This window comes from Myiozetetes cayanensis, unplaced genomic scaffold (genome assembly GCF_022539395.1).
Source record: "Myiozetetes cayanensis isolate MyiCay16 unplaced genomic scaffold, myiCay2020 scf2-11, whole genome shotgun sequence".
NCBI classification, from domain to species: domain Eukaryota; kingdom Metazoa; phylum Chordata; class Aves; order Passeriformes; family Tyrannidae; genus Myiozetetes; species Myiozetetes cayanensis.
Genome location: NW_026087411.1, coordinates 48,645,033 through 48,658,581, shown reverse-complemented (window position 1 = coordinate 48,658,581; position 13,549 = coordinate 48,645,033). Strand labels below are relative to the sequence as shown.

Sequence of the window (13,549 nt, the reverse complement as noted above, 5' to 3'; positions counted from 1 at the left end):
CAGGTCTGCCTCAACCCTCCTATAACAGACTACCCTTCATATCTAATATTGCATATTAGACCTGTGAATGCTTCCTTAGAGGAAAATATTATGGCTTTCTAGTTTGATTTCTAGCTTCAGTAAAATTCTTTGTGCAGCATTTTAGAATCTCCATAGGCCTAGAACAGGCTAAGGAGTCTCACCTCTGTCAAAATTTTAGGTGTTTCATAATCTCTGAATTAAACAAAGAAAAGATGTGAGGGAATAAATTACAAATTTAAGAGTCTCTCTCCCAAAATAGGAAGTACCAAATAATTTAATACATATAATTTAACTGCAATATTGTTTATTAGGAGAATTTGGAAGTCCCATCTTTGTACAGCACGAATCAGAAATTCTATTCCAAATCTGTAATGCATTTTTTAAAGAATGTTCATGAGTCAAAGCTGGGGACAGATCTAATACAAACAGCAACGAAGAGAAAAATACAGACATTGTTGAAATTGTTACCAGTTGGATTAAGAATTTAGTAATTTAAATATGTTATATTTTACATGTTTGTTTTTAGATTAATTTCTTGTTTTTCTAGAGATGAAAAGGACACTGTAGAATCTTACAAATGCCCATGTACTTCAGCTCCTGTTTTCAGAAATCTGCACACACAACTGTTCAAAACAAGTCAAGCTGTGATCACTTGTCATGTTATATCAACAGTCATGCCTCAGCATATGAATCTGAAAAATCTCAAGTAACACATGGACTATCTCTTCCCTTTGAACTGTGACTTTGGAAGTACACAGGCATAGAGCTGTCATATTTCTGCATGCAAGCCTACAACTTGAGAAAGATTCCAATATTGCCAAATTTCCTGTAGGAGTCACCGGATTTACCAAACAGATACATGTCAGCTGTACAATTTATCATGTTTCTTCTCAGAAATCCTGGGCACGCTCAAAGTATAAAAAAAATATGAGATCTACTGTATAAGCCTTGGAGACTGCAATGTTGGCACAAGTTTAGCACTTTCTGCCCAACATGGACAGTACACATGATCCATTCTTCTAATATGGACACGTGGTAGCTTAATATAGAGCTACTTTGTTGGTATTAACAGTTGGCAGCAGGAAAGTCTGAAGAGATGCAGAAAAACCCCAAAAACTGTGTCAACAGAACTTCCAGTAAAGAAGGAAAATGAACTCTGGAAAATCTGAATGTTTGGTAATGTAACTTCAGCCAATCTGAGTTGTGAAAGCAATCTAACCACAGCTGTGTAGAGACTCCTTTAGGCTCATTTAGTCAGATTTTGGAGCACAAACATAACATAGTCAAAAAGCTGTCTGCTTTTCTAATGATACAGGATGTGTTCGTCTACCTAAACCTCACTGATTTGGAGACAACCGGAGTGCCAAGGAAGTTCTCATTCTGTTGTACTATTGCCTCATCTACAGTGTCTAAGACATAGGCACAGAAAGAGAAAATAAAGGTATTTCCTCCTTTATGAACACACATTGCCTGAAAGGTCAGATTTGGTGCCACAGTATTGGATAAAGAAAGAAATTTAAAAATACTTGGACTGAGCTGTGAAATATAGAAGGATGCACACAGATTCTGGGAAAATTACTTATTGCTCTTCTTCGGTAAATGGGAAATCGGAAAGCAAATTGTGAGAAAAATTCCACAGTTAACTTAAAAATCTAAGTTATCATCTACTATGTTTTATAATCACTAATGAATAATTGTAAAAATAATGGTAATCCATAAGTTTATAGCTATCTTATTACTTTCAAAGATTTGTTTTATTTTTCAGCCTCCTGTCCAGTATGTATATGCAAGTAGATAATTGCGGGTCCGTCAAAAAGTCTCTCTGTACCACAAATGTCTAAATTTGTGTCACTCTTCTCAAGTCCCTCTTCTAATTCACATGCCTCACATCTCATGTACACTTTTTTCCCTGAAAATAATATACAGGCTGAAGTAATTTTCAAAACTGTAAAATTTGTAAAGAAAATAGTTTTTTTTATTTTCTACCTAGCACTCCTCTTGACTCAATACCTATTCACTGGGCCTATGAAATATATCACAAGAAGGATTAGAATGAGATGAAGAAAAAGCTTATTATGACACAATATTCTGTAATGTTTATGGAGAGCACACAACAGAGCACGCAAACCAAATAGACTGGTATCATTTGTAAAGCAAAAGGTAAGACTGAGTTTGAATATATAAAAGGATGGACTGAAGTAAGAAAAATGAGGTAAACGTGAACATAAAAGAACAAGTGTATTGTATTTTTATGTCACTAGGAGAGAGTGAAGACTTTAACACTTTTGCTCTAGAAGTTAGCATTGCCAGGGACCTTGACACTGCAGAAGCCACAAAGATAAATCAAACTGTTTTGCATAAGATATATGAATAAAGCAACTCGGTCAGTCTATCAAAATATCTAGTAGCCATTGCACATACTGATGATAAGCATATTTGGATTAGATTTTCTGGCTTAGTTACTGCTCAACATTTCCTCAAACAGAACACATAGAGTTTTCTTCTCAATGGAACTGGAGATAACTTCTATTGAAGAATTCATCACAATGAAGAATATTCAAGTAGGCTTTTGAATGACAGATTTACAAGGAAACACTTCTCCAAGATAATCTATTTCTCAGAAACATTTGACAAAATTACTATTGCATAAAACTGCAAGACACTGTGTAATTTACATATGATGACAATTTTGCTTTTTTCCAGCTACAAAACACTTCTACATGTATTTCAATGCATTCTACACATACAAATTACTTAGCTTTGTATTGAGCAAGAATAATAGAGAGCCTCTCCATTAAACAATTTGGCCTTATGTTAGGAGTTTTTAAACAAAAAATTAACAAAATGTATTTTCTTAATAACAGTGATTTAAGATCAATTTAATTACCAAACACAGGTATTTTCAAAGATTTTTTTTCTGAATGCAAATCCAAAAAGCTTTCAGAAAAAGCTGTAAAATCAGAGTTAATGGGAAATTCATGGTGAAAAAAAAAAAAAAAAGATTGTAAAAATCAATAATAAAGTATTTCAATTTTTTGGCATGAGTACTTCAGGGACATGAAGGATAATGGCATGTCTTTCAACTTTATATTCTTCAAAGGGGGTACATCCAGGTTCTAAAATTTCATCTTTCATTTATCCCTAGTCTCTGTTTCTGTGACAACAGACCTTAAGAACAGCGAATCAGTTATTCAGTTATGTTACTTCACACGGTTTACATTGGAATGAATTGAAATATGCCAATCTAAACTTGCTGAGCATCTGGCACAGCAGCTGACTGAATTTCAGTCAGTTTAAAGCTTAAAACTGCTGCATTTACCAAATCTGTATCAAAGGTTTTAAAGCAGATGTTTCCTGAAAACCAATCACACAGTTTAAAATGGAGACAAATTCATTCACACTCAGTATACTACAATAAAAAATTCTAAAAATTAGCAATAATCTAGTGAGTTGGGGATATCAAAGTTCCTCTTTCAGTGTTTGCTTTTTTAATCACTAATTGACTTTTTTTTTTTTTTAAAGTAGACATGCATATTGTCATTTCAAGTTTTATAACTACAAAAAGAAAGCCCTCCCATTATGAACCTCCTGGAAGTATCTACATAATTTTGTTGCTGAAAAAATTTAGTATGTGAAATAAAGAAGATTGCTCTGCAAGTTAAAAACTATTTTCTTTTCCAATCTGTACAAATGAAGTTCTACTTGCATACTTGAGCTAGTAATAGGCATAGCCTTTTTCAGCTGAGATTTAAACTGAGGGAAAATAAAGTTCAAGTCAATTAGCTGCTGATGACTTCTTACATTTCATGTTTGAATCAGATTGCCCTCAGCCTACATCACATTCATGTCTTCTTCCAACCATTCCAGTTTTATCAATGTCTCTCTTTCTCGTATTCTTTTATTTGTCCTTGTCTCACCTTGACTGCATGTCCCACCATAACAGATCAGCCTTCTACACCCTCTTGCACTAGGGGAGAAAATTTAAGTGATGTTCAAAACTGCTTTTATGCTTCCAGCACATAAGTGTCTATTAATTCGTAACTAAGCAAATCTATATTTTTATACCTCGAGACTGAAGTAATGAAAGCAATAATTATTATATAAGATGCTACTTACAGCTCCTTTTTACCTTTCTGCTATTGTAATGATTTTTGTAAGTTGCCAATATTAAAAAGACTTTTAAAGGTGAAGTACTATTTAGGTACTAATTAAGCTATTGTTTATATAAAATGTACACAAAATACTGAATAGCTAAATATATATTCTATTGTAAAGTATTCCCCTTCACTACAGAACTGCCTTATTTTAAAATCATTAATATCCAGTAGCAATATCCACACATGTACATTTTCTAGACACATAATATAGATATGGATCTGAAATATAAAAATAGTGTAAGAGTGTAGCCTGCAGAGGAAACATGCAAACAGGCACTCTGAAAGTTACATAAAAAATTATTTCCCATTTATTTCAAAATTTACCAAACTAAATTTTGGTTTGCTTATTCATGAAGGTACCTCATGACATACTATCCTTAATAGTATATCTTTGGTCTTCAAACATATTTTGTAACCCTACAAACATTTCCTATACATCAACCAGATACCACAAATGTTAACCCCAAGTATATTTATTAGTTTGTCCCAGAAAATGGCAGTAGAGGTTTTAAAGCAATTAGGTCATCCTTACTGCAGGACTGCATGGATAACGACTTCGTTGCTGTTTTTCCTTTACATGCAACCGTGGATGAATATACTGTATAGGCTATTTTCTATACTGTCATATTGTAATGATATTGAATATATTGTATATTATATATTCAATATGTAATTTTGACATTGAATTTAACATACATGGAAAAACTATTCAGTCTTTACTTGGGAGGGCAAATAAATATAGACGGAAGAACTGCAGCAAACATTTACAAATTGAAACATCATCTTCCCCAAAATATAATTGCATTATTGAGTCAGATACAGATTTTGAGTATAACATCACTGAAAGCACTTACATGTTGCCTAGACTGCTTTTTTCCTGAATTTTCTTAAAGTCAAAAAGAGAAATGCTATCAAATGCTTTTCTCAGCAGTGTTTGCTGCAGGACGCGAGAAACTGAAGACATGCTGGTACTGCCATGATGTGTTATAACTTCAGTGGAACTCTGGGTTTTTTTGAATATTTAAGTCTCTACTTCTCTATGTTGGCAATTATTTCCCCATACGAAATATTTTTCATGAAATAGTGTATTGTCCAGAGACTCTTTGAAAATATACTTTTTTCTCTGTTATGTGTGTAAGATTCAAACATTAGAGGGTGTATTTTGTTACAGGTCTATCTAAAAGAACTTAGTAGAACAAATACTTTCCAATTTAAAACCAAAACCAGAAACAACAACAAAAACATCCTAGTAATTACCATTTCCAAAAGTTTTTCCAAAAGGATGACTTCCCGAAGTCATCCTAGTAATGTTTTATTGAACTCAGGTAAGATTCATCTTATCTATCTTGGAAAATTACAGTGGAGACTTCTACCTAGTAACTAGCATTTACTTGGGTATTTTGAGCAAACCTGTGGTCAGTGCTTCATCTAGTGAACCTGTTTAGAGAGATGTCATTCTCTCACAGAGTTGCTCAGCAAGCCTGAGGGTCTAAATCATGGCTGAGGATTCCTTTAGAAGGCAGAGCTTCTGAAATGTAAGGGCAGACAACCTGAGCTTTGAAGCCTTTTCCTAGATGAAGCAAGAAGTCTTTCCACTAAGACCCAAATAAGGATGTCATTTTAAGGCATGTGTTTATGAAGCTTACATTTTTCTAGTCACATGCCTAGGTACATCTTTCACTGTAGCTGAAATAAATTAATCATAACATTTATCCATAAACTAACATTTATTTACAAAGACTTCTATTTTTTTAAGATACTCCCATCAAAATATTTGATAGTGTTAGCAGCAAAACTTTTAGAATATGAGGAATAAATCATAAAAAAGGTTAAAGCAAAAAGAATTAAGAAAGATTTCCCATACAATACACATCAATATAATTATAAAATAGAAAGGGTAAGGAAGTTACTTAAATAGCAACAAAAAAAAAGCTTACTGAAATGCCTTTTAAAACCTATATTTAAGTATTAAGTATTTTCTATTTTGCCTTTTACTATCCTTTAGAATATAAAACTAGGTCAAGTAAAAAAAAAATAGGAATATTATTACCTGAGAATTATCTTCTGCATTTTGATTCATATCCACATTATTGTCACTTTCATTTTCATCACTTTCAGTAACAGAAGTGAGACGGGATACAAAATGAAATCCTTTTGTGATGGTAGACCGTGGAAAGTGGCTAAATAATAAAAGAAAACTCTGATACTTGAATCTATAAATTTTCTTTTAGACTACACTTTTCATAACTACTATTCTTAATGGACTCTGTCAAAATAGTTTGTATCTTCCTTATTTTGAGAGCTTCATAGGGCAGCACAGAATCTATATATTCATATGTTCCTTGTCATTACTGGCTTGGCACTACACACATATTTGGCTAGAAAGATCTTTTAACTAACCCTCATAAAAGCAAAACCCAAGTCAGCTGTTGAAAACAAGATGATAACACCAGAACTGAATAAATTACAGTGGCCTCTAGACAAGAAAAAACTATTACCTGAATGGAGATTTGGCAAAAAAATAGAAAAAAATGTTTTGTTTCACAATACTTTTTGTCTTTTCCCTCAAATTGGGTCTCCATAGCTACCAGACAGCTGACACACATGATAACCAAGGAAACCTGTGCAGCCCTATTCTGGTTGGAGTAAAAGAAACGTCTGTTGCCGACTTCACTGAAGGTAGAAATAAAAACTGATGGAAATATAAATAAGTCTTTATTTGTAAATGGAACTAGGAGAGTAAGACCAAAACAATGTTGCATACACACCAATTATACTTAAATATGTAACTGTGTGATTATAGCAATAAATAAAAAATTGAAATATAAGCATGTGTTATCTAGCCCTCTTCTTAAGGACTGAGATAATGAAATATCAAGTTTTTTGCAGTAACAGTCACAATTATCTTGCCTTTGAGTGTTCCAAAATATTATATTAGAATAAAAGGAAGAGATTAAAAACTTTCAGTCCCAATTGTGTATCTAAGTCCCTTATCTTATTTGGACAGCTATATTACTTTAATGAAATGCTAATACCTGCTTTATATTTTTGGCTACTACTTGTTAATTAAAGCACAAAAGATTACATTAGCTGATTGTCATAGAAACTTAGGACATTAAATAAACTGTGATTAAATAAAATTTGCAAAATGGGGTAATTTGACCATGAAGCAATCTATCAATTATGAAAAAAAATATAAAATATGTTAACATGCAAAGACTTCAACATGGTAATTATTGATCTCTCATTCTTTTGATAGTTTATTAATGGATATTGCTTAGAGCATTATTATGTAGTTCTACTCCTATTGTTTGAAAACAAACAGTAAGTAATCTAAGTACTTTTAACCGATAAAATGCAACTGTATCAGCAAAACAATTAAATTCCCAGAATATTCCAAGACCACTTCTTCTGTGGACAAATTCTGCTGTTCAAAATGAATTTAAAAAATCCAACTGGTTTATTATCAATCTCTCCAATTATGATGACCAAAATGCAGAACCTCTGACATACATAATTTAGTCAGTTTGCATAGAGATGTACTTAATAAAAGGTGTACACACCCTAAAAAAATATACACATCTCCAACATTTTACAACCTGTTCTTGGACTCATTCTGAAGAAATATCCTCCAAAATGACATAAACCTTTTTGTGTAGACTTGGTAAATGATATAGAATCACAGAATATGCTAGTTTGAAGGGACCCACAAGGATCAATGAGTCCAAATTTTAGCCCTACAAAGGACCATCCCCAAGAGTCATACTATGTGCTTGTCAGACTTGGTGCTGGGGCCGCTTCCCTGGGGAGCCTGCTCCAGTGCCCAACCACCCTCTGGGTGAAGAACTTTTTTCTAATATCCAACCTAAACCTTCCCTGACACAACTTCAGGCCATTCCCTCAGGTCCCATCACTGGTCACCACAGAGAAAAGATCAGTGCCTGCCCCTGCTCTTTCCCTCTCAAGAAAGTTGTAGACTGCCTTTGAGGGAGACAACAGCTCCTTCAGGTTTTGTGTTTTCTGCAGACTCGCTTAGTATCCCTTGCAGTCCCGCGTCCAAGTCATTTATGAAGACGCTGAAGAGAACAGGGCCACAGGTTCCCTGTGGAACCTCACTAGTGACAAGTCACCAGTCTCATGTTACCCCATTCACTCATTCAATTGCTTCATGACAGGAGTTCAGTCAGAATAAATGAGATAGGATTAACAATTCTAGAACTTGTCTACTGAATGATCCCATCATAAGCTGAAGCCTGACAGAAATGTACTGTGTAGTGGGTTATAGGGAAAAAAAGGCCCTGATACACTTAATGGCAATCTTTTTTTTCTCCTCAGGGAGCAAGTATTATGTTGAATATTGAATATTGACTAGAAACCATGTATACACCAATTTCTGAAACTGCTTTAAGACAGTGTAGAAAGACTCTGGTTTTCAAGGGCTTATAGGACTTTGAAGCAGTTTTCAACACAAGGCATTTATACAAAGTTGTGTTTTGCGCATGAGCTTCTTCACCTTCACTCTCAGGCTTGTGCTAACAACTATAATGAACAGAGAACAGTCTCTTTTGTTCATAAACATTAACTGTTCTATGCCAAACATGTAATGCCCATGAAGGTACTCACTGGCCGGTCAATTATTTCCTTGTTATGTTCAAGAATTACAGAAGATCAGCAGTTGGAGGAAAAATTTGGAACACATCAAAGAATATTTCTATTTCTGGTAGAAGTGATCTACTGAATATTCTACATCTCTGGGCCCACTGATTAGAGAATCTTGCAAAGTGTACTTTGCCTGACAGTGCTCCCTGTTCTTCAATGCCAGAAGCCCTCAGAGGTGTGCATCTGCCTAGGGAATTGTCCATACAAGTTAGGACCCACCTCTCCAGTGTGTGCATATCCACCTCCTGGATCTTTCTCACCTGTGTGTACATCAGCAGATTGTAGGGAGCAGCAGTTAAAGCTTAGAGCACTCCAACTTGCATCTCCAAAAGGAGGTGTGTGCTGCACTCTCAAAGCAGAAGGTGTGCTTGTAACCCTCAGTGCCGGGAGGGTGCGCATAATTTCATATGTATGCCTCCACATGCCGGATTAGAAATTCTTGGGATTAGCTACAGAAAGGTATTCTGAAGTGTGCAAGTGTTTATTAATGTTTTGTAACCATCTAGTTTAGTAATTCATGCTGATACTGATCCTAAATGTACAGTTCACTGACAGCTGCTTAATTACGTGACAGCAATAGAGTGCTCTGTCCTGATGTGTTTCAGACATGATCTGAGTAGTTTTAACCTATGACACAAGTAAAGATCAGCCAATTGCACTTTCACAGTGAAATGGACTAATGATATAATGCTAATGCTGTAACTGCATTTAATACTTACGTGTCTGTTGGTATTCTGATAAAATTCAATTTGTAATTCAAAAATAGGCTAGCAATTTCAACATGTTCTTCAGGTGCTTTTACTTCAGGCTCTGGAAAAAAGTAACTTCTTAAATATATAAGAAATATTATTATCATTATGTTATATATGACATAATTATTTGTCCAGTGAGGATTTGTCACACCTAAATAGTTCTCCAAGTATCATCATATGCACTTGAATGGAACAGAAGAACCAAGGGTGACTCTAGGTGATGTATCATGAACAAAAAAATGTTTAACACTCTAATCTTCAGCCTGCAAAGTATTAAAAAGTGCACCTAACCTATATGTAAGGTTAGCCAGGGTAGCTCAGAACAACTAGGGCAGCATTTTTGCCTTTGCCAATTTCCTGGGCTTTATCCCAGTACACTTTACTAGCATGCCTGTAACACTTTCATATTCAAGCTATTGTATATCATGCATTTATTTCATTATGCAGTATAGACAAACCCTAGCAAAAAAATTTACCCTAAAAAATGATGCAGCAGTACTAGTCATGTACTTTAAATTTTTAAAAGGTGTTCAGAACCTTTCCTGGCTCTGCATCAGAGAGCTTCTGTGTTGCTTTGATAACACTCTCTTAATTTTCTTCACTAGAGTGCTGTTTTCAACATAAATTAGGACATTTCTCAAAGCATTTAAGAAATATTGCTAAGAGGAGGTAATACAAAATTGGCAAAACCTAAATAAAAAAAAGATTAAAGTTCAGTTGAAATTAAGCTAATAGATGATAAGTATGGCCCTGAAAATGCTTATAGTAATTAAAATGTAATTACAAATTTATTTTGGAGGCTTTAGTAGACAAACCTTTGGGTTCAGATGTCAAAACAACTTCCTTCTTCTGACGGAAAATCTTCCAACCTGGAACTGGTGGTTCTTGTGGTGGTGCTTCCAGAGGACAGGATCTAGTTCTAGTGATGAGGACAGGATGGCTGTGTATGTGGGAAAGCCCATATTGCCTCATCTTCTCTGAAGAATCAGACTATGAAACATGAAAAGATAATCTGGCTGGGGCCAGATCTCCTTTCTCACCATATCTGCCTAACAAAAAAGAGCAGTATGCACACAAAAGCATCCAACACCTTGAATAACAAATGAAACAAAAATAGTTACCTGAACAGACTATCCAAACACATTTTAATTAGAATTTGATATTCAGCAGAAAAAGTATACTTGGAAGTGCTTACATGTATTTTACTTTTCATAATAGATTTTTCAGTTGCTACAGGAAACATACAAATGAAGAGAATGAATATGTAAAAAAGCAATGGGGACAACATGTTCCTTTAAATAAACATATTCAAAAATACTTTCTCTGAGGGAAAAAGTCCTTACTTCAAGCTGAATTTATGAAGTGGCAGAATTCTAAAATCAATTGGTCCTTTAGATAACTTGTGAAATCTCCATAATGTAATACTGCTTTGAACTAAAACATAATTAAAGTCAAGTTTTGTATCTGCTGGGTCATTTATAAAACATTAAAGACACTCCAGTTGACCTGTATACCAAAGCCCCTAGTAACACACTTAAGAGCAGTTCTAAATGTGGACATGGAGTGGTGCTCTTCCCATTAAAATAATAATGGTCCAGGACTTAAGGTTTGTCAAAACTGAAAGTTCTCTTACAAGATTTGTACATCGTTTTTATTTTAAAAACACACCTTCCTTTACACACTAAATAAATCACCAGTAACTTATTTCTTTAATATGCTCATCAAGTCCCTGTTTCTACTTGTTGTCAAATGTTCCTGAGGTTCTATATTTATGAACTCTACAGAGAAGAATGTAGTTGTGGTTGTCAGTTATTTGAAGAGTAGGGAATGAAACTAAAAATGCCAGTTAAAATATCCAAGACTAGAAAGGATTTTGAAGAAGACCAATTAGGAGCCATAAAAGAGAACTTGTTAGCTCCTGAGTACATGACAGACTTGTATGACTCAATCATTGAATTTTTTTCATTTTATTTGAGCAAATTTAAACAAATTCAAACCACAACGATCCAAGGACATCCACACCAGAAAGCAAAGCTAAAAGGGATACTGCAAAAATTGTGGCAGGAAGTTCTAGCACAGCTGCAGTCAATGACAAAATTTTTTCTAAATGTAGGGAGCAACTCTTATCCCAGTGAATCCATTCTTCCAACTGTATTTCTATCAGTGTAGTAAGTCTCCACTCCCAAATAAAACTTGGAAATGGGCTTTTTTTTAACTCATAAGAAATCAACTACTTTCTATATTTAATTTCTGACAAATTCCATTTTTTATCAGTCTTTACTAAAATACTTGTTTAGATATATAAATGCATCTGCCTCGTGCTATTTGGTCTGCCATGCTCCTTTTCCAGGAATCTCTATATCCCAACAGACTGTGGTCAAGATGATACTTAAGGTGTTAGGAAACATATAATCCTATGTCACCATTTCCACTTTGCTTTTTGATGACTAGTATTACTTATTCTTAGCAAAGAGACAGTATTGACTGAGACCCTAAAATAAATTAAAATAAAATCGCAGGTAACAAGCTAATCTTGAAAATAGCATAAAACACATTGCACAATTTTTAAAAAGAAAATAGTTCAAGAATTAAGAGCAGTAAAGCAGAATACATGCAAACCATTTCTGGAAATTTCTTTATTCAGTGAAGCCTATCAGTTTCCTAAGATGGCAGCTCAAATTTTAATGATCTAATTATGATAAATATGATTTAAATGTGAAAAAAAAAAGGAAACTTAATCAATAATCCACTCAAGAAACCCTGCTCTGGCATTATAAGTAGCCTTCTGAGGAGCATGAGTGACTAAGTAGAAATTTAAGCACTGTTTTTAACCCAGCTGCACTAAGTGCTACATTTTCTCCAGTTCCTTTCACCAGCTACAACACTAATGATAGAAATTGAAATAAACATGATATTTCTCATAGAACAACAAACAACGTATTAGAAAACATATATCAGAGAAGCCATTATTTTTGGAGTCTTAAAAATAAATTAAAATTCATGCTTTTCAAGTAGCCCTTAAAATAACTAGACTTTCCATTCAGAAGTATCTCATCATGATGCATTTTCTAGTCCACAACTAGTCTCTCCCAGGAGACTTGAGCTTCTGGGATCCAGAGGAAAGGGAAGGAAAACAGTAAAAAATGAGCAGATTTTGGCAGGAAAGTACATGTTTAGAATACAGAAGTACTGAAATATAAATTTAATTGATAGTAATCACCTAGTAACTGTTTCACTGTGCTAATTGTATTCTTTTTGTTACAACATAGTTGACACAAAATAGAACACTCTGATAATGAAATAAGGAATGTTTTCTTGTCCTATAGCACAGAATCTTACCATCTGTTTTAATGAAAAAAAATCCTCTTCAAACACATGAAGTGGTACACAGCCAGCGTACACGACCATTTCTGGCTGGGTTGGCACGGAAGATTCTACACAGAAAACATTAAAATGCTTTAGAATAAGATAAACAGTAAATAAATGTAGGTATACCTCACCCTAAATTATTCTGTTTTCTCTGCCTTATTTTTATCTTTCTTTTCTTTGTCTGACTCTGTTACTTTATTCAAGAGCAGAGCCCATTGTAAAGTACTTGAAAAAGAAGCCATGGATGGAAAAAACACTTCATTTTAATCCTTACTTATTTAAATAATCACAACCTTTGCATATTTCACTTATTTTACATAAATTAATAACAGAAAATACAACTTAGAATTACAACTAGCGAAAGCAAAATTTGACCTTGTCAAAAAGGGATCCAAAGGCAGAGGTCTGGCCACTCCTGACAATGGATATGAAGATTGAGATTAGTAGTTTGAGAAACAGAGTGCCTGTAAACCAGGACTACTGCTCTCACTTCTGCCAAGGAGATGAAAAACTGGAGGTAATGATGGCTGCTTCAGAAAGTGTGAGGGGGTGAACCCTCACACTTAATGCACACACCTTACAAGAGGTTGT

At 34.3% G+C, this 13,549-nt stretch overlaps 1 protein-coding gene across 1 annotated transcript in view; it reads right to left on the bottom strand.

Moving 5' to 3' along the window:
• Positions 1–13,549, bottom strand: part of ADGB (androglobin) — a 108,881-nt gene that overhangs the window by 55,044 nt on the left and 40,288 nt on the right. The window contains exons 9-12 of the mRNA XM_050315113.1: positions 12,929–13,023; positions 10,405–10,579; positions 9,557–9,647; positions 6,229–6,358 (exon numbers count right to left, since the gene is read on the bottom strand). Coding sequence (XP_050171070.1) covers positions 6,229–6,358; positions 9,557–9,647; positions 10,405–10,579; positions 12,929–13,023 — 491 coding nt within the window. The remainder of the gene's footprint in view (positions 1–6,228; positions 6,359–9,556; positions 9,648–10,404; positions 10,580–12,928; positions 13,024–13,549) is intronic.